This window comes from Catharus ustulatus, chromosome 3 (genome assembly GCF_009819885.2).
Source record: "Catharus ustulatus isolate bCatUst1 chromosome 3, bCatUst1.pri.v2, whole genome shotgun sequence".
Taxonomy (NCBI): Eukaryota; Metazoa; Chordata; class Aves; order Passeriformes; family Turdidae; genus Catharus; species Catharus ustulatus.
In genome coordinates this window covers 30,049,734-30,071,649 of record NC_046223.1, presented here as the reverse complement: position 1 = coordinate 30,071,649, position 21,916 = coordinate 30,049,734, and the positions used below count along the sequence as shown (strand labels likewise).

Genomic DNA, 21,916 nt, shown 5'->3' with positions numbered 1-21,916 from the left:
GTGGAAGGAGGAGATGGAGAAGTGGCAGAGCAGATCTGTGTTCCACAGCCTAATAAAATGGGCCTTTTTTTTCCTGAACCTGTTGTTTTCCTCTCCATTCAAGTAAACTTCTGAGCCATTTCCCCAGATGAAACACCCCCCAGCTCAATGCTTCCCTTTGGAACTTTCCAGACCTTTGTTCAGACTGGATTGCTAGATGTTGTCCCCTTTCAAACCACCACCCGTGTGGATGATACAATTCCTCCAAAACCATCTTCCCCTGGAACTTAGTATAATAGATAAGGTCTCCTAGATACCAAGACTGAGCCAAATTCCTTAAGAATTTGGTCACTCTTCTAACACCTTGGAAGATAATTGGTTAGAAATTAGTCTGTGTAATTGGTCAGTTCACCTTTAGAACTTTTGACTTAGATTGAATGCTGTTCTTTGTACAAACTTTTTATTGGCTGTAGTTTGAATCCTCCTTGAACCTATAAATATGACTGTCTCCCCTTTGTCTCTGGGGATGCTGCTTGACACCCTTCACACGAAATAAAAATTCTTGTGGAACGCATCAAGCAAGGCCTCCGGTCTTTCTCTGCTGACTAATGTAAGCTCCTGAGAGATGGCTGATCGATATTAGCACTCTCAGGTCCTGGTAAAACAACTATCAGAGACAAAAGAAAGCTTACACACCTGGAAGTCTAGTTCCAGAGAAAGAACATGGATCTATCACTCAGCTCACCTCCTCAAGGTGCAGAAAACATGAGCTTACAAACGTGTTGCTAGCCAAAAACATTAACTTCTAGTGATCAGTTCTAAGAGCAGAAAAGCCAAGTAAGTTATGCTATTCTAAGCATCACCTTTATGGCTCAAATAAATGAGATCTGGTTTCTGGAAGTAAAAGTCCTATTACAAAATTTGTCATACAAGAAACACTTATTACTTGTCTTCAGCCACAAGCTAAGCATGCTTTATCACTTCCCCTGAGCTCTTTCTATGCTAGGCACATGGAGCAGGGATTTGAATTTTAATGGGACATGTCCTATGGATCAGGAATTTACTTCTGCTGCCTCTGCATAAGAATCCACTTGAACCTAGGCACAGGGCATCCACCAATGGCAAACCTAGCATAACTTAAGAGATGCATTTACTACAGATTTCACCTGCAACTCTAAGCTACTTCATTATCAAGTCCAGAAACAACAGCAGAGCATGTATATCTTCTCCATCAAAGACTCTCGCTATATGCAAGAGTAGGGCTGCACAACACCAACTGTCTTGGAGGAAGGGAGAGAGATGAAGAAACTAAAGGTTAAAACTCAAAATAGCAAGGATGAGGAAACCCAAAACAAAGATGACACAAGTGCGAAAGCACAGAATAGAAAGATAAATTTTTAGTCCCGGCTCTGCTGCTGGCACTATTGTGGACCACCTCTGCCCCATGTCTGCAGCACTGGGACTTTAACATATGGTTAACAATGTCTATTTCTGGTGATAAAAATGCAACTTCTGCATCTGATAACACAAGCCTCTCCCTCTGAGGTCCCAAATGCTTCAAAGGTGACTGATTTAATACATCTGATTGTGGTACATAGGGGATGGAGAAGGAGGTACTTGCAAGAGCACAAGTGAAAATAAAAACTGACTTCAGCCGTAGCATCCCAGGATCCTTCTATCTTCATCCCTTTACCTCTGTCGATCTGAGCAAGTTCCTGGTTCTCTCCCTCAGAGTCATCGCTGTCCTCATCACTTGGGGGATAGGAGATCTAGGGGACAAGGAGAAAGAAAAGACTTCATCATGAGCACTGAACATTGCCCTGCTGCTGCCCAAGCCACTTCCCCCACCCTCCCCCTCTCATATCCTGCAGGCATCCACCCCACCTAACCACACACACCCAGCCACAGTACCTTCCTGTAGACACATCCTCATCTCCTAACCCCAATCTCCCATCATATCCTCTCACCTTCAGCAACACAGAACACACTGCCTATTGCTGCTTCCACCACACTGCACTGCCAACTCTTTCCCAAGTACAGTGAACATATCCTGCCTTACACTTCCCAGACACGTAGCTTACAACCATCACGGCCTACCACATCCACATCACGTGGATAACTGAATCTCCAAAATCTCCACTACCGAGATAAAGACACATCCTGTCAACAGCACTATCATCTTGCAAGGCACCCACAAATGGAAGTGGCACGTTAGCTTTAGCCATCCTGTGTATGTACCCACACTTCCCCCTTGAAGTTCACACACAATCCACCACAGAAGACTCACCTTGCTTTCCTACAGGACAACCCTGAAGTATTTAATAGAAATAAAAGAAACATTATTTCACAGAAACACAGATAATATTGATATGCTGTCCCCTCTAGGAGATAATTTACAGTACCACCAAACACCTTTGAATGTTCCAAGAGTAACAATAATTCACATATTTTGTCAATCAAGACTTTTCAGGAACATCTGCTCTGTGTCAGCCAATGGACTACAAGCCACTCACTCACTCAAAACATGTCTAACACTGAACAAACCAGGTAGCTGCCTCTTGAGACAATTGAGAGATCTGAAACCAAGCTTTTATAGGTCAGATAGATTGCACTGCTTCTGAGTTTCCTATACAGAGGAAATCCTACCTACCTTGATACTAAAGTGACTTTTGTTCAGCTGCATAGAGCCTACTTGGAAGTTATTAGATTAAACCTCTGAGCTACACAGCTTAGTATGTGTCTCTGGCAGCAGCCAAAACCAAATGAGTCAAAGCAAAATGCAATACTTAAAAGAAACCTTTATAAGAAAAAGCTCTGGAATAACATGGTCACAGCAAGATGAACTACACTATTCCTTGCACCTTTTTACTCAGAATAACAAACACAGCCATCATTCTTAGCTGCCTCAAAATACTTGCTCACAACAGAATTCAGTGGCAATACAATTCAGAAGGTTACATGCCATGTTTCCATTTTACATGTTTCATGTGCTGAGCTTGACTTCTATGGAAGAGGAGGCAAGCATGCAGCCATTGTACTGATCTGGACCCATTTTACATCCACCACCCTGAGGAGATAGCTTTGTACTGTTTCAGCCACCCAGAGACACAAAGGAGCAGCTACACTGAACTAGGTGCCTGTGAAAGACACACTGGTGATGAAGAGAAACAGTAACAGTTGAGAAATTCTGACTGATACTGGATTTGACAGCTATTAAATCAACACACCTATTTTGTAACCATCCTCCAGGGTTGTGTTTGGGGCAGTTTGTTCCCCCCTAAAAGCATGCCGACACCTTTTTTCCCCTCCTTCTTTAAAGCTACCTTTTGCCCTTTTGTATTTACATTGCCCTTTGAGAAATCAAAATATATTTTCCTTCCTTGCTAGTCTTTAAACTACATTCTCAACTGCCAAAAGATGAATTGGGCAAGTCAGATTTCAGATTTATCCCCACTGCAGATATCCCTGAAGTAAACACAGGACGCTGTTTTTCCTTCTACAACTACAATTTTCTTGTATGGGTTCACACACACGCATCATTTAATAAAGGCAGCTGGCACTGAGGAACACTGCCAAACACAGAGACTTCTAGTTGTCCCCAGAGCAGGTATAATACCTTGTTTGTACCATGGTAGTTCACAGAGGGGACAGCTGACACTGAGGTGCCATTGTGTAGCTGCTGTACAGACAGACAGAGGTCCTGTCTCTGTTACAAAAGCTAAGGCTTCCATTCTAACTCAAGAGGTACTGACCTTAGTCTGTGGCTCATTCCCACATAAAAACCTTTCATTTGGACATGGCAGGGTTTTCAGTGAGGTTCAGCAGCTCTGCGTGGGAAACCCAGCAGCTTCAGTTTCTGTGCAATGTGAATGTCAATGCATGGCATGGCGCTGCTTCCAAAAAAAAAGCCCATGACATCTAGCACATGCAGGTCAAACAGCTACTGCACAATGTCACTGCCTGGATATGCTTAAGATAGGAGATGGATTTGAGTCAATGACTGACATTTGAAGGTCTTTGTGCCTGCTAGTCCTGGGCTTCCAAAATTTCACTCTTCCCTGTGCAAGTGCAATCTTGCCAGCCCTTGGCCTCATATGGCTAACTCTCCTCTACTGAGCCCTCCCCAGCCCCCAGGCAACCAAAGACCAATTCCATTGTGAGGTGCCTTAAACTCTTCGCTACCTGAAAGAAAAATCTTTCAAACAAGAGACTCTAACTTTCGTGTCCCCCAACAGAGAACCACCATTCCTAGTAGGCTAACCATTAACCTTGCAGAGCTGGTATTTTTTACCTGAAATTCCTTGACACAATACCCCACACAGGCAAATATTAATAAAAGATAATAAAAAAAGATTCTCTGTCTTGATAACAAGACTTTCCAAAAACTAAATATCTACAGAATCAAAGAGTAATGCTCTGACTAGCTGGAGACAAATATTCTCTCCCTTGACTCTTCCCACGCTTTAACAGCAACCTTTTCCTAAACATTCAAAATAATTTCATTAAACACAGCAATTACTGTATTCAGGCCTCCAGCCTCTCTTGTACAGTCCCTGTCATGTATTAGCCACAAATTTATTTTTGTCCAAGGCCATACAGCCCCATTTTCCTCAGAAATACAGAACTGTGGCACTGCTGCAGCAGAAAATTCAAAAACTCCATGTCGAAAGTCCCACCAGATCATGCCTTCATTCACAGCACATCAATTGCAGAACTGTTTAGACTGAGACACCTCTTGGTATCACAACAGTCCAAGGTCTTGCTCAAGCTGAAACAACCAAAAAAGTTGCCAGGACTCTGCCTTAACTCTCTTCCTTAACATACAAAATTAAAGAGAACAGAATAAAATCTTCAATTCACATAGATGTGTGAATGTTTACAAGCTATGGCACAAAAGAAGCCAAAATCCAAAGAACAGGTGGTCATCCACCCTTCAGTGTTTCTTCAGTAAATGCATCAGAAAGCAGCCTCCTGTTGATGAGGATCTCAGTGTTACACCTGGGTCCTTCAGCTCTGGCACCTGACACACCTTCATGGTGTCAGGATAAGGAGTACTTCTGTACCAGACAGAAGCATAACCTAACTTCCTTATGCATTTCATTTTTCATCCATCTCTAGTAGGGAAATATGGGTTGGTGTAAAATAACCAGATGGTATTTAAGGAAAACTTAAAGAGTAAAGCTTACACTTTTGAGGGAATTTTAACATGAAAGACAAACCAGGAGATAAAAGAAAAAACTAGAGACAGAAAAATAAGTCTTTCTCATCACACTGCTGCTTGTCAACTGATTAATAAACTGCCCAGATCCTAAAGGGTCACATCACCCTCAAAAATCTAAAGCTCTGAAATACATCAGACAATAAAAAAGCCCCACAATGTTAAAGTGGAGTTTCTCTTGGTTTGGCTTCCAGAAGAGAAATTATCCTACTATCACACAATCAAAAGCAATGACGTTAAGAATCATTTGTGAGCTTACAAAGGATAAGAAATCTCACTTCTAAGGTAGAATAAAACTCTCCCAACAGGCTTCACTTAAAGGCTGCCGTGTCCTAAAAACCTAAAACACCAACAGCATGGTTTGGTTCATGGAGATACATTCATGAGGAAGAGATAATACAAAGATACAACTGACCACAGGCAGCCCCTTGTGCCCAGCTCATTTCCAATCTCCCTCTGGGAGCAGGGAAGGGAGGGAAGGAGGGAGTTTACCCCCAGGGAAGTGGTTTCCCTGGCAGAAGCCAATACTGCCTGTGCTGCACATATAAGGCTGTTTTTAACACAGGCTTGCTCACTTCAGGCCGACCACTCCAGGGGAATCTCTGAAGTCCCTTCCAAGAGCCCTGGAAAGAGACTTTGCTGACTTGGTCTCACACCCTGGTTCCTGGCACAAAACCAGAATGCAATAGATGAGCTCAAAATGACTACTGGTATCTCTGTGATGGGGAACTGATTTTCATTTCTTCAGACTTCACACTGGAGAAATGAAACCAGTACTCACTACTCACTTACCTCCCCCCTGCCACATTGCCTACAGAGCTGCTACAGACACAGACAACCTACAGCACAGGGCTCTGCTGTTGGCTCTTCTCCATTTCCATTGCTTGGCTTTAGCAAAAACATCACTGAATTTCCCTAGTGTTATTTTTCCAGGTCAACAACTGATGCAGTTACCACAAGACACTGCATGATCTTGAAGGAGGGAGGTGCCACCCTGCCAATTATAAGAAACTCTGAATTAGAGTTGGAAAACAAGGTAGATGATGAGACACTGAAAGGCAGTTTTGAGCATGGAACATTAGGAAGGAATGAGTCAAAGAGGCCTTCAAATTAACATGTAACTCCTTTCCCAAGATCTCCTTTAATTTTGAGAGATATTCAGTATTACAGGGAGAACTTATGCTAGTACAACAGACTGGTTCTCTCCAAGAAAAGTTGCTGAGTTAAAGTTCAGTTCAATCTTCAAACACCCACATGTGAGATGGGACTGCCCAGGCTATATCTGGGGTTCACAGCTGGAGTCCTTCAACAGCTAAACTCTCAGCAAGAGCCATCCTGGTTTGGAAAAGCTTTTCTAGAGTATTTTTTCCATGTTACTATCATGTTTTTTAATTTTCACAGTAGGTCTGCCTTCAAACTCTATTCTCCATTTCCTTGCAAATGGCTGCAGTTCAAACCCTTGAACATGGTCCTGCCTGACAGAGCAGCTGTCTGGGTAATGAAAGCAGGGATGGGCCAGTGGGACCAGCACTCCCTGAGACCCTTGTTTTCTAAGCCCTACCCATGCCAAGGACAGCAAAATTCCTGTTGTAGGAATGCCATCTTCTGCATGGGCCTAGAGTGCATTAATTGTCAGTGGTTTCACAGGTGTGAGGGAAGCAGAGAGTCACTCCAGGTAGCCGAATCTGCAATTTTTTAACAGTAGTTTTTACAGTTTTAACACTTATTTTTGTTCAGTGCTCTTGCCATTCTCATACACTTTTAAACAGTGACTAGCATCTCTCAGGATGCAAGTGGTGGCAGTCATTAACCAAAGAACATGGAAATCAAGCTTCTGTTCTGAGAAGCAATGACTGAGCTGCATTTCCAGAAGCGTGGGCTTAAATTGGGTTACCTAGATCTCGAAAGGAAGGCACAAGGCTTACACAGAACAGTGAAGATATGAATGGTGCATGGGTGTGAGAAGGCACATGCATGGTCCTCTCACCATTTTAAATCCTCTCTCTCATCCACCTGCACATTCACAAATACACACGCATGTTTTGACCAGACTGTCTACTGGAAAGAGTTTACACCTGTGGACAAATCTGACTAGAACTGAAGCAGAGATACACTACCCTAGTCCTAGGGATTCTCATCTGCAAGTGGAGTAACCAGAGGACTCTATGCAAACAAGTGCAAGGGGGCTAGCTTCAACCCTGGGAAAGGATTGTTGTTTTGACTGGTCAAAATATGGTTGAGGCCAACACAGCTGACTCTCTGCACACTCTCATCTGTCCCACATCAGTTCTCTTTGCAGCAGTCAGAGTGTGCAAACCTCTTGTTCAAAATCTTCCCTGCTCTTCCCAGGGCTAAGCTGAGATGATTCTGCAGGAGGATACTAAAGATAAAAACATCAGGAGGTTTACAAAATAAAAACCAACCAAACAAAACACCCCAAGAAACCTACCAAGTCCCCGTGCTCTACCATTAATCCAGAAAAGTATATTACACCACCAGTGAGCCTATGGTCTTGAACACTTGCAGTCCACAGGCACCAGAGACTAGACACCCCATGTTTCCCAGTCCCAGGGAAGTGAATACAGCTGATGCCCACAATTGAGACTCCTACCCACTCTGGGTCTGTTCTCAGAAACTCTGGATAAATATTGTGACAAGACTAAAACCAAGACCATGCTTTTAAATTCCACCCAAAACAGAAATAAGTACTTGCAAACAGACTAGAACAGACTCAGTTCTACCAACAGTATAGGCACCCATATAGAGGCATGCACTCCTATCGGGCATCACACTTCTGTGACAACAGAAGACACAAAAGAAAAGCTATCAATTAAAAAAATTAGCCTTTAAAAGGCCTCCTAGGCAAAAAACACCCAGACTCTGTTCCTTACCACCCAAAATACTCCAAATCTGAGAGAACCCTATTATTTAACCTCAAAGACACTATGATAACAAGAATATCTCTGATTAAACACAGCTGCAGTCATGTTTGGAATCATGGCTTCCATGTTATAAATGTCACTTGTTAAAAACAAAGTCACTACAGCCCTCACTCAGCAGGTAGATGGGGTCTGGTAACAAAGATGTTACCAAAGAAATAGAGCCTTTGATTCTTCAATTTCCTTCTTGACTTCCCAGACCACTGTGTTCCAAAGAAAGACCACTTCTGCAGCATGGGAGCCAGGGGAATGGTGCAGCTCCCTGCTGTGATATGTATCACTTACTGGTAGCAAGAATTTTTATAAAATTCTCAAAATATCCTTTTGTTAGCTTAAGAGGCTAATTAATGTTTACAGCTCTTACTACAAGTGACAGAAACCATACACTCTTCCAACTCCCCTTCTACCTGCATGTAAAGCTCACAGGTGTGCCACTTTCCAGTAAGAGTCCCTCAGATCTCCTACACTCCTCCCCCACTCAGGTTCTGCTCCATACAGATACCCAGCACAGCCTGGCCTCGGGTGGCAGTCCCCTGCATGTGGTGGAACCACCCCGAGTTTCTCAACAGCTCTGCTACTCTACTCATATCTTTGCTGCTGCAATAAAGAGAACTATGGCTAATTCCTACCCAAGTTTCAAGGATTCTCATGAGAGGAGACAACATAGCTCAGATAAGAACTAAGAAAGAAAAAGGTGGTAAAGCATTGGAAAGTACTCATCAGAAAGAAGCGGCAACATAGTTGTAATGCAGAGATCCCCCTGACAGCTCTCAGCTTGGAGCCCAGGCAATGTGATTTAAAAAAGACTGGATATGCCACTCAGTGCCATGGTCTAGTTGAGGTGTTAGGGCATGGGTTGGACTTTATGATCTTGAAGGTCTCTTCCAACCTGTGATTCTATGATCACCTGGCTCACACCCGGCAGGAGCAGTGTCATTCAGCAGTGTTGACAACACAAAGCATGGCAATCCAGAAAGACAAAAAGGACCAGAAGGATTAAAGACCTTTACAAGGCCTCATCCACACTGCACTAAGACACAGTGACTTAGGTCCATCTGTAATTTACAGCCCACTTGCTGCTAAACTCCAGCTCCAAATAGTTAGACTAAAAGCAATTATCAGAGGTTGATAAAACTATTTATCAGAGGCTGAAAACCCTCTCAGTCATAAGAGGAAGACAGTAAAAGGGACACCTAGAACTGGAGAGGCACCTATAATAGCTGATCTTATCTGTAATGCATTTACTCAGGGAGGGAGGATGAGAGCGGGCTGCTCACAGCAGTGCCAACCATTCCTGCCTTGGCCACAAGGATTTAAACACACCCCTCCTGACTCACAGTTCACCACGCCCCCCCACCCCCCAGCCTAGCTCAGTTACTATATTGCTGCAATGGGAAAAGGTTTCTTCGCACGGGCCAGCTTCTCAGGCAGTTTACAGCAACTCCTTAGCATTCCATGAGTCCCCTCAACCAGGGAAGCACGGCTGACAGCAGCTGGCATAAACAACACATCTGGTAACAGTTTTTCCATTCCCTACTCAAAAGACTCAGAGGGCAACTGCCTTTGCCCTGAGATGCTTCCTCAGCTGAGGAGAAGCTGCTTGTGTTGGGAGACCTCACTCAACACTCACCTCTGCTCAGCCATAAAGAACTACATTAGCCACATTTGCAAACACAAGGAACAATGCCTTACAGTCAGGCTGGAAAATACATTTGGAGCACACGAGACATTTCAGGCTTCTCCTCCCCTCAAAAGCTCACATTAACCCCTCTGAGTGCAAGCAGATGAGAGCTGTTTCATCTCTATGGATTTACACCAAACTTCTTGTGTTTTATCAGACAGCAAACCAGTAGCATAATCCTTTCAGACCAGGTCTTTGATTCATCTGGTCAGGCACCTTTAAAGTAAGTTAGGAACATCATAACTTGCAACGTCTCTCATTGCACCAGATTCTTTCCTGGCAAATATTTTGTGATTCCAAGTGGTTCCTAGTTGGAAAAATCTGACAAATGGGTTGTCAGATCATCCCACACATGGAAGGACGGCTAGAAAAGAGTGCACAAAGACAGAATTTGAATATTCACTCTCTTCTCCAATATACAACACAGAAGGCACAAAATTAATCTAGTATGAGATAGGTCCTAAACAAATAACAGGTTTAGTATTAAACTATATTTGGCAGCAAGTAGTTAAGGTGTGAAATATTTTGCCACAGGATGTTCTGGATATAAATACCCTACACAGATTTGCTGGTGTAAAATGAACAGGTTTAGGTAAAAGAAAACTTACTGAATTACTAGTGCAGGAGGATAGGATACTGGGGGAAATTGCAGGTCTAACATGAGATGGATGCTCCTAAATCCCATTCATGGAAGAGGGACACAGAGCACCCTCTATTTACTTGCAATATCACAACATAGAGGGGATGCACAGAGCAAAGCCTCACAGTGTTCTTTCAGGTCCAACTCACCCCACCACAGAGTGCTACTGAGACAGTGTCCGAGCACCAAATACTAAATTAGCATCCTCACATATCAGTTCAGGGGCAAGATGGGAAAAGCTGCAGCCCTCTGCAAAATACCATTGAGGGGTTTCCCAAAAGTGATTGGCTCTGTCCAAGCCAGAACAAAAACAGTTATCTGAGAACAGAAATCTATACATGGAAGCTGCTGATTTTCCAAGCCTCTAAATTATTTCAGTTTATATGTTTCATACCAAATACCTCTGTTCTTTCCTCTTAATCAGCCTTTGGCCACAGAAGTTTAGTCCCTTGGAATAACCAACTCATAGGAATAAAGAAAAAATTATATTTAAAAAAAGAAACACAAGGATAGTCTGGCTGGAGACAACTGTCTGGAACAACCATTTGGATTTGTGTGTAATAACTGGGTGACAGGATATGGAAGGATTATTTTATATTTTTCCAGCTTACATCTAGACACACTCTCAGCAAACTGGAGAACCTAGCTGCCTGTCTGGCACCTTTCCTTAAGATGGGAAATTCCCCATTCAACCAAAGGAAATTTTATTCTCATCTTATGCCCATATAGAGCTTGGCAGATTGTGTCATGCCAAGAAGCAAGGACATCAGTTAAATAAAAACAAGCATGCATCATGGAAACAATGTGACCCCATTAGGAAGGAGTAAGATGAGACAGACTGCTGAATAAAATAGGTGTGAAGGGGTAGGATCTTTGTGCTATCAGCAGCTCAAATTGTGTGATCTCCCTGAAATCCTGGCTCAAAACCAGGTTTGCAGCCCAGACAAATCAATTAGTCAGCTACCATGCAATAGTTTGGTCCCTAGATATATCAGAAACCAAGGCTTGCCTATTCTCATTGTGTACATGTATGAATATTGAGGTATTTGGACATCTCACAAATACCGGGCATCTCCCATCCTTTCTAAATTTAGATGAGGACCATCTACTTTGAAGTCAGGCAACACACCTCAGGTGAACCTATCCATGAAATAATTAATAATAATAAAAGTCTCCTCTGGAGACCTAAACTCAGGCATTGGTTTCCTTGTCCTCTTCAGAAAGTGTTTCAAGCCCTGAACTCACAGTTCCCATATGGCCTGATGTTGGAACTAGGATGGGGAGGTCCAGGCAAAGCTGCAGAAGCCTTTTCTCAGGTGTGTTTGTAGGTACAAAGACCAACCAACCCAGTCATGCTGTTTGAGGAAGGCAACCCACAGCATACCAGTCTGCCATGCCTTAGGGATTCCATCCCAGGTTTCACCACATCTCCTCGCTCACAACACTCATCGGAAGGGTGCACTCCAGTGGAGCACAGACATCCACCTGTTTCCAGCACCACAGCTCAGGCCTTAGCAAGCTGAACTTCTCTGCAGCAGGCTGAGCCTGCATGATGAGCTGCCTGGAGAACAGGGCTAGAAACAAAGAAACAAGGGGCAGGTCCACACCAGCTGCTTTGTAAAGCATTCACAAAATCTTCTTTCGGCTTTTAGCCTCTGCCACCCTTAGATGACATTATGCTGTGCTAAGACAGAATAACTAGAAAGAACAAAGATTTGGATTGCTGCACATGCAGTCATGTGGCAGCTTGGTGCAAATCTACCAAGCAAGATACTTTCTTACGTACAAGTGCAACAGGAAGTTTCCATATGCATCCACAGTATTTCATCCTCCATGAAGGCATCAAGGATGGACCACAGAACTATGCGAGTTCTTCACAAGGGTACTCTGTTGTGACATTCCCATTCTGCTAGAGCTTATCAATGGAACAACAGCAAAAGTTCACCTGGCTGAGCACTTGGTGTGCCACAGTGACTATAAAGGAGATTTTTTTAAAAAAACCAAACTAGTCACTGTGCAAGATCTGCTCCCTCAGCCAGTGCCCGAGATGCCCCAGCCTAAAAGGCCCTGTCCTCCAAGAACTGAACAATTCAGTGTGACATAGACTGAGGTACATATGGACACCAGGTCTGTGTCCAAACAGACCAGCCCATGGCTGAGAGGAGGTTATAATGGGAACAAAAAGCATGAACATAGCAAGAGAGGGAAGAAATGCCTAGAGGCACCCTGAGCTGTCCAGCCCCAAGGACATACCATGCCAATCCAGAAGAAACCTTATTTGAACTGTGCTTCACCTGCTTGCTGCATCCGCACAGCTTGGGCAGCCCTGTGCCCAGACTGGCATGGAGACAGCTCTGCATAGGTCACACTGGGCCATATGTCCTTTACATTGACTTTCAGGCCTGGGTCACAGCAGAGTTCGCTGCACAGGGAATGCTTTCAGTGCAGCTAAAGGTCACAACTAATTGGCTTTTCTCTAAATCCTTGCCTGGGTGTTCACACTGAGCACTTGTGGGTGGTGCTGGTGCCTATTCACAAACAGCTTAGCTGGCTGGCTGCTGGTCACCGGTGGCAGGAGGACAAACAGGCGCTGCCCACGGCCACGTACAGCAGCTCCTGCGGCAGAACACAGCCGAGCACACACATACCTGTGATGCTGGTTGCTAGGAAGAGCTGGATCACCCGGCAACCTGAATCCCACTCAACAGGAGAACAGGGGCTACAGATAAAGGCACGGGGGTGGGAGGAGTTGGCGCTGCCTACAATGTGTGTGGGAGTGTTATTTCCCACTGAAAAGGGAATGCAGCCCTTGGTTCCCATTCTGAGGAATCCCAACAACACTGCTGTGGCCCCAGGCATGCTCCAGGAACAGCCAGGGAAGCTGGCCAGGCTGACAGATTACAGCAGAGTGGTGCCCTGCCCACCCACCACTTCACAGAACTCTCCTAAACAGATGCAAGCCTTGCTTTTTACTATAAAAAAGGTGAACCCACTTTTTTGTGAAAGCCATATAATTAAAATCAATAATGACCTGGTTCTGCCTTCTATTTTCACCTCAAATGAGCTCTTTTCGTGCTCAGGAAGAGATTTAGCATCCCAAACAGTGGAACAAATTTGGAACTTGTAGGACAATGCATGACAGCAGGAAATTAAGAACTGCATTGTCCAGCAAAGAAAAATAATCAGTTTTCACTGAAATCCCAAAGTTAAATACATAGCACTGACTTTTCAGAATCCAGTTTCTCATTCAAATAAAAACCAAGAATTGGAAAATACAAGGAAAAGTAATGAGATTGCTTTGTGCTTTGGGAGGTAGACTTTTTTTTAAGCTAGTCCATAGTTTCCTATCAGTCATAAAGGCCAGCTGAGAGAATGTCTCAGGAAACTACCCCAATGTCAGTGAATGTCCCATCATGCTGTATTTGCATTATCTGCAATTCATCTCAAGTACCACTCTTTGGGATTAAATCATTACAGGAGATTATCAGTGCTGAATGTCTGCAGAGAAAAGATGACAACCCTTAAAGATTCACATCTTCGAAGCCAAGTAGAAAGAATTGCAAACCTATTATTTTACAATGCCTCAGGCAGAAGTCTCAAAAACCTAAGGCTTAAAGTGGTCAGGATTGCCTATCCTATTCTTTGCCTTAGCTTAGTAACTATCACAGCATTTCTAAGCCACTAACATACATATTTTCAGTCCCAATTATCACAAGCCTAACTTCAGGCATATTCATAGACACTCCAGAAGTCAAAACTGTACTTACACACTTAGATTCATGCGTTTGTGTCTTTCTGCAATTACAACAAACCAGAAGCATCTAATGTAACCAGCTGATGTAACAAGAAGAAAAGCAAGGTTTCAATGTAAAACTGTCCTCCAGCTCTAGAGGAATGAACCTGTTTGCTGGCATCTGCTGAAAAACCCACCAAGGAGAGAAAACCTGCATACACCACAGCAGACAAAGCTAAATTTTCCCTGTGCCAAGCAATCAGCCCAAAGAAAGGCAGAAATCAGTCTGTCCTCATTCATAGTAATGAGGATTTATGCAGATCTTTGAAAGCATACCCACTGTGCACCAATAATAATGCTACTCCACTCTTTTTTTTTTGAGTAAGGAGAAAAAAAAACAATGCTCCCAGCTCTACAGAGTAACAAGCTACCGCAGGGACACCGCCTGTAAGCTTGAGGTTCACTTTGCATGGCCAGCTGAATCCCCTTCATACAGGGAAGATGAAGATGATTCCCAGTTGCCTATCAGGGCTGGCCAGCCAGACCAGTCTCATAGCTGATTCCAGATACAGATGCCAGTAGAAAATAACTGAGATGACTTTCTGGCCCCCAGTGCTGTGTATGTACACGTGTAAACTGCAAGGGTACATGAAGAGAACTGTCACAGTGACTTTGTTAGCGCCTAGCACACAATTCCTTTTAAGAAAGTATAAAGCTGAAGTTATATAGAAGAGAAACAGTTCTGCCACCAGAACACTCACATACGACCTTGTATCACTGATCAACATTAAGGAAGTGACAAACATCTCTGTATTATCTCTGCCCAAGACCAAAGTGAATATGCCAAATACACAAGTAATTCAACAACTTCTGTGGATTAGAACATCAGTTGCATCACCTCCAAAGTTGTTTGTGTCAACAGCAAAGTTGGAAAGAAATTGCCACCTCTAAAGTGCTCAGTTTTCTTTAGCTGCATGTTCCAGCCAGTTAATTTTTTAACACACCACAATACAACTGTTTCATTCTGATAACACCTAGGGCCACTAATTAAGGGCTTAGTTTGACTGGCAATGCACAGACTTGTTCCAGCCAGATGCTCCCTGCCCGAAGGAGCTTGCTTGCAAGCAAAACTCAGAAAACAGACATCACACTTCAGCCACTACATAAATAGCAAGGCCCCAAGAGTTAAAGAGAAACTTGGAAGAAACACATTTATATGAGAAACCCCTACCCAAAATTGTGGGTATTAATAAGACATTTGATTTGCAGAAAGCTCATTGAGTTGGTTAGAGAACACTTCTAAGGGCTCAATATCAGTATTCCATCACAAACCCACACGCAAGCCAAAGATATGCATTTTAAAAGCTCCTTGACTTAATAGTTCAAAAAGTGCTTCTCAAGGTTACAAGTCTAAAACTATGAAAGAATATAAAAAACTATACTAGACTGTTATACTGGACAACAACACAAAAAAACCCATCAGGCCTTGAGTTACAGGCCCCTCTGTCTCCTGGTTTGAGGCATTTCACTATAATATGGGACACTCCCCTGAACCAACTTTTTTCTCCTGTATCACAGGAACTGGAACACACCCAGTTGCCAGCCATTATAAAAGATGATCCCTAACCTGAAGTCAGATCCACTTCTGGCTCAAAAGCAGCCAAAACGGCTCCTGAATCTGGCCTAATCTCTAGCAAATAATACCAGACCAGTGAAGCAAGAGGTAGACCAAAGACTGAGGCACCAGGCAATGCCCTCTCCTTTCCTGGATTTAGTCACTGATTTAGAAGCTGAAGGTTGAAGAGCTGAAGCTCTTAAGCTAACAGGCTGTGCTATGAACTACAAGAGCTCAGGAGCTCTTGCTGCCTCTGCTACAGGGGCACATGTATCCAATGGAAAAACACCTAGGAAAACTTTACATCCACAAATCCACAGGCTCTGATGAGATGCTTCCACAAACGTTGAGAAAGCTGGCAAATATCATAGACAGCCACTCACTATCATCTTTGAAAGATCATGGCGATCAGGAGAGGTGCCTGCGAATTGGAAAAAAGCAAATGCTATTCCGGTCTTCAAAAAAGGCAAGAATTAGGAGTCAGGAAACTACCAGCCAGTCTTCCTCACCTCAATCCCTAGAAATGTGATGGAATGCCTCATTCTGAAGGCTATCCACATGGATGACAAGGAGCAGTCAGTATGAATTTACCAATGTCATGCCTGACAAACCCAATTGCCTTCTACAATAAAAGAACTACCTGGCTGGATAAACGGAGAGCAGTGGATGTTGTCTACACTGACTTCAGCAAGACTTTCAACACTGTCTCTCACAACATCCTTATAAGCAAACTCCGGAAGTGTGGACTGGATGAGCGGACAGTGAGGTGGATTGAGAACTGGCTGATGGTCATAACCAGTGGCACATGGTCTGGCTAAAGGCCTGTCATTAGTGGTACCCACCAAGGTTCAATACTGGGCCCAATATTGTTTCATTCATTTATCAATGACTTGGATGAAGGGGCAGATGCCTTCTCAGCAAGTTCAATGATGACACAGATCTGGGATGAGTGGCTGATATCCCAAAGAGCTGTGCAGTCCTGCAGAAGGACAGGCTGGAGAGATGGACACAGAGGAACCTTCTGAAATCCAACAAAGGCAAGTGCAGGGTTCTGCACCTAGGGAAGAATAACTCCATGGACCAGCACAGGCTCAAGTGCTGGAAAACAGCTCTGTGGAGAAGGACCTGGGGGTCCTGGTGGACAACAAGCCATCCATGAGCCAGCAGTGTGTCTGTGGCCAAGGAGGCCCATGGAATCCTGGATGCTTTAGGAAGAGCACTGCCAGCAGGCTGAGGGAGGTGATCCTGCTCCTCTGCTCAGCTCTGGTGAGGCACATCTGGAGTTCTGTGTCCAGTTCTGGGCTCCTCAGGACAAGAGAGACACAGAGCTCCTGTGTGGGTCCAGTGGAAGGTAACAAAAATGATGAAGGGACTGGAACATCTCTTACCAGGAAAGGCTGAGGGAGCTGCGCCTGGTCAGCCTTGAGAAGAGACAACCGAGAAGGAATCCCATCAATGTATATAAATACCTAAAGAGGGGGTGTCAAGAAGATGGAGCCAGGCTCTTCTCAGTGGTGCTGAGGAAAAGGACAAGGGGGCACCAGGCAGGAACAAATGCATAGGAAGTTCCACCTGAAGTTCTTTACTGTATGGCTGACCAAGCCCAGACAGGCTGTGGAGTCTCCCTCACTGGAGATATTCAAGAACGGTCTGGACATAATCCTGTGCCATGTGCTTGAGCATAGAGTCTGGAACAGATGACCCACTGTGATCTCTTCCAACTTAGCCATTCTGGGATTCTGTGAATCAAGGACAGCTGTCTTCCAAGGTGAGGCACTCAAATTTGAACCCTAACTATCACACTTAACAGCCCAGCCATCATTATCAGAAACTTCTGGCTGAGCAGGCTAACCCAACATCAGGTGAAGTGTCAGTCAGACCCTCCCTTCCTACTGTGGTGACATTTTGTAAAAGGGAAATAAAGGGACACTTTCTGAGAGACACCAGCACACCTCTTGAGTCGAAATTCTCTGAGCAGCCCTAGTTGTCAACTGTCTAAAGACCAGCTTTAGAATGGAAAAAGAGAAGTCCATTACATCAACACCCAGAACTTGCATATTTTGTGGTTTCACTTACAGAAGGCCATGGCATCCTCTCAGCTTCTCCAAGTGGGGAAAGACTAAGAGGACCTATCACAGCCACACTAAACCAGTTCAGGACACATCATGCAAAAATAAAACCTTCACAGTGGGTAGAAATTTCATCCTGAAAAGATTCTCAAAGCTTGGAGGCCAATCCAAAGTTGGTCAAATCTTCCACACTTGTGAAAGTGAGTTGACAGTTTACCCAAGGACAGTCTCCTGGGACTTTGACTAATTTCAATACAGTTGTAAGCCAGAAGCACAACAGCAGCTTGCTTTTCCTTGAATTCAGGAACTTCCCAAAAAGGTAATAAAGTGCTAAAGTGAGTGGGCAATGAAGAAGAGCAGATAAGCACACTCTTATTAAAGCTCAGAAAGCACTTGGTTTGGGCAGTGAAGTAGATCAATTCTTATTCTATCCAAACTTGATGCTCATTCTGCACTTACAGGGCTACAGACCTGATTCTGTGCTCTCACCTAACTTTTCACTAGGTTTCAATGACAGCACACTGGACCTTTTAAATAATGCATATACCATACAAGCCAGAATACGTACAGACCTGCAGGCACAGATCAAGGCCACAAAGGCTGAAGTCTGGTCAGGGCCTGGCAGCCCCACATCATGAGGGAAGTTGAGCAAAATGGTACAGGACACCTGGCCTTGACACAGAGCCCGTGCACAGCACAGCCACCAGAAGCTTGCACACTGCTCACCTGCCGTGACACCTACCCAGGGTCCATACCTGCAAGGAGCTCTGGTCCAACACCTAAGACAGAGCACTGAACACTCCATTAAGTAATTAGTATGCTGCTGCAAGGCTCAACCAAGACCAGGCAGCTGCACATGGTCCCTAAAGGCCTACAAAACAGATTTAAACCCAGAGTTTGCAAGCCTGGCTTTCTGCCCATACACATGTGTACCAGTCATTGTAGCACTCCCCACTGCAGGCTGCAAAGACAGATCTGATGGGCTATGCATTAGCCTTGCAAGCAAGGCACAGCACAAGCTTAACTTTCTCCACTGAGCCTGCAAAAATGCAGGCCACCTGTCTGCAGCACAAAACCTTGGCACTAACATGAACAAAATGGCTGCAGATGCCCACTCATGCACATTTTCCTGCATGCCTCCAAGCATCCTGAAGGCTGTATCTACCTCTGAGAGCTCCTTCCAAAGATTCTCACCGTATCACAACCTGAGGCTCCAAAAGACAAACAATAAAGCTAGAGATCGCAGCCATAAGGCCCAGAAACACAGTGTTAAAAAAACTGCCTCTGCAGATACTCTGCACTGAATCAATCTCTTACAACCTAAAGCATTGCCTTTATTTTACTTCTAAAAATAAAACCTAATCTGGCCTCCCCTGAGAGCCATAGAATGTGCAATCCCCGGAGGAAAAAGTACAGCAAACTTTGTTAGAAACAGTGTTGATGTTTCATCAAAGTTGCCATCAGTCTGTCCAGAGTGACTGCGCAGAAGTGCAGCCACACGGCAATGAGCCTCTGTGTAACACATACAAAAGACTCCACTAGAGTCTGGTATACGGATCCCCAGCCCCCAACCCAGGCAACGAGGGCTGCTACTTTTCCCAGATACTTTCTTTTATTTGGGGCCAGGTGCTACACTTCCCGCAGTACTGGTACCAATCCAGAGTAACCCCACTAATTTCAGGGGGTATCCCTTGGTTCACAACAATTTTGCCAAATCAGGATCTGGTATTTTTTTCTCATTCGTCATGGCTCCATTTTTATCCCGTGGTATATGGTTCAAAAATTCCTCTTTATATGTGGCAGGAAGGGCTTAGACAGTTCTTATCCTGAATCTGTAGTCCTCAGTTTTATTTTAAACATTAAAAACGGATGTAAGAAGAATCTGGAAAGCCATGGGTCAATGCAATGATCCAGCCTGCAAACTTCAGCTCAGACTCTGGCTTTCAGGACCAGAAGAGAGAGAAATGCAAATAAAGAGCTGAAAGGCATTTTAGGTAAATCATGCTTGTACAGCACCTAGCACAGTGGGGTTCTAGCCTGGAAAGGGCTGCAAGGCTACAGACTGCACACATACAAAGGTATCTATCTAGGCAAATGCCTGCACAATTAAATGTGAATCCCGTCAAAAGCAAAACATTCTAAAGAACAGAGAGACACATCTGTCTTCATACACCTTTCTATATTATCTGAATTGTGCAGGGTAATTCTGAGTGCAAAGGAACGGGACTTTAAGTAACAGAAATACAGCCTAGGCCAGTTCCCCCTGAGCACACTGGCTGAGAGGAAACTGACCCAGCATAATAAACACTGCAAGTTTCCAGCTTTTCAAGGCCCTCTTAAGAGTTACCTGAAGGGACAAAAAACAACGGAGACAAAACCGGCTTTTCTTACCTTTAGCTGGAAAGGTTGAATTTCGTTCAAAGTCTGGTTCCTGAGCTTTTTGGTGAGGATCTTCAGCATGGTACAAATCCGAGGAGCCAAGAAAGGGTTAAGCATACACACACGCACGCATCTGCATCTGCCGCGCCGCAGCCGCTACGCTCGGCGGAGCTCGCATCCAGCACCCCAGGTACAGGGCGGCGGGGCACGGCTCCGCACAGCCGCTCCCAGCTGTGCCCCTTCCCCTCCGCCACCGCCCGCTGTCCTGCAGCCCTCCGCGCTGGCAGGCACAGGGGATCCCTCTCCAAAGCCTACAGAAAAAAAACTGAGCACCAAACTTCCTCTGCCTTCCACCCCCTCCCCAGTTACGCTTCAGAAAGGAGGGAGGTACCAGCTGGCAGCGTGCAGCAGGGGACAAGAGACACTCGGCGCGGAGCGCTCACTGCGGGACGGCAGAGCTCCGTGGGCGAGGCGCCGGGCTCCGCTCATGGCAGCGCTGCACGCCCGGTCAGCGCCAGGCGGGCATCGCGCCCCGCGGCTGCCGCCGCCACCCCGGGGTCCCTGCGGCACCGCCAGCACGGGAAACTTGTAACAAGCGGCGCGGCAGCCGCGGCGCACATTGGCCCGACGGGGCGGGACGGGGAGGGACGGGGCGGGACGGGGCGGGGACTCCGCTTAAAGGGTCACCGGCCCTTCCCGGGCACTCGCGTTCCTTGGAGTCCCCGGGCTGGGCGGGCTCTGTTCGGGATGTAGCGGACTGGGAGCTGCCTCTGAGCTACCGCATCTTGGCTCGCAGCCCGCTCAGTCCAGGCATCCCAAAACGGGATGCCGGGACCTCTCTGTCCTGCGATTCAGAGCACAGAGCCATAGGGGGGACTCGTGGGTCCTGTCTCAATCCCTTGAGCCATGCCGGGAACTTCCATGGGGCCTGCAGCAGCAGGGGAGCTCGCCACAGCCTTCCCCCACAGAAAGGCGGGTGCAGGGCCAGGCCAGCACCAGCTCCTGCTGCACCATCCTTGGGCACAAGCAAGGTGCCCCATTTCCATGGCCAGTCCTCCAGCACCTCCCTGGCAAAACAGGGAAGTTATCAGGGACTGACTGATAGGCTTTGAACGCACAGGAAGCCGCCGACACGTTTGCCAGCAGTAACAACAAAGGGCTTTCACCCACTTCCAACTCCGTGCCAGCGATGAACTCCTCGTGTCTAGGTGAAAGGTCCCTTTTGCCCATTACCAGTCCCTCGGGGCCAGCAGAGCCTTTTGTCCCAACCTTCCTTCTGGAAGCATTGCAGAGGTCTCTGCTTGTGTACAAATTCCAGAGGAGCACAGGCTGGTTAACTATGGGTTCCCAGTTCTCAGCCAGCAGGCCTGTAACAAGATAAGGAAAGAGCACTCCTAAAGTGCTGACTGTGGAAAAGAGAAAGCACATCTTTCCTGCAGGGGAAAGGGCCTCGGTTCAGCTCCACTTAGCAAAGTATTTTTTCTTAAAGCAGTACAACAAGCACAGAGCCTGAGCCAGAAAACAATTTTTTTGCTTTTCAGGTAGTGCCTGCTTAGAAGATGTCTGCAGTAGGAAAGCTGTCTCAGCTGTTAAACCATACTTGTTCTGTAAGTTATACATTCACACCATGGACTTGTTTTCACCTATTTTTCCCCCAGATCAC

At 45.3% G+C, this 21,916-nt stretch overlaps 1 protein-coding gene across 3 annotated transcripts in view; it reads right to left on the bottom strand.

The window, feature by feature from the left end:
* LOC116994573 overlaps positions 1-20,785 on the bottom strand; it is a 60,897-nt gene extending 40,112 nt beyond the window's left edge. For all 3 annotated transcript variants that reach the window (XM_033056386.1, XM_033056387.1, XM_033056388.1), the window contains exons 1-2: positions 20,266-20,785; positions 1,673-1,748 (exon numbers count right to left, since the gene is read on the bottom strand). In XM_033056386.1, the coding sequence (XP_032912277.1) occupies positions 1,673-1,748; positions 20,266-20,370 (181 nt within the window). In that variant the 5' untranslated portion in view covers positions 20,371-20,785. The remainder of the gene's footprint in view (positions 1-1,672; positions 1,749-20,265) is intronic.
* Positions 20,786-21,916: the final 1,131 nt, after the last annotated feature.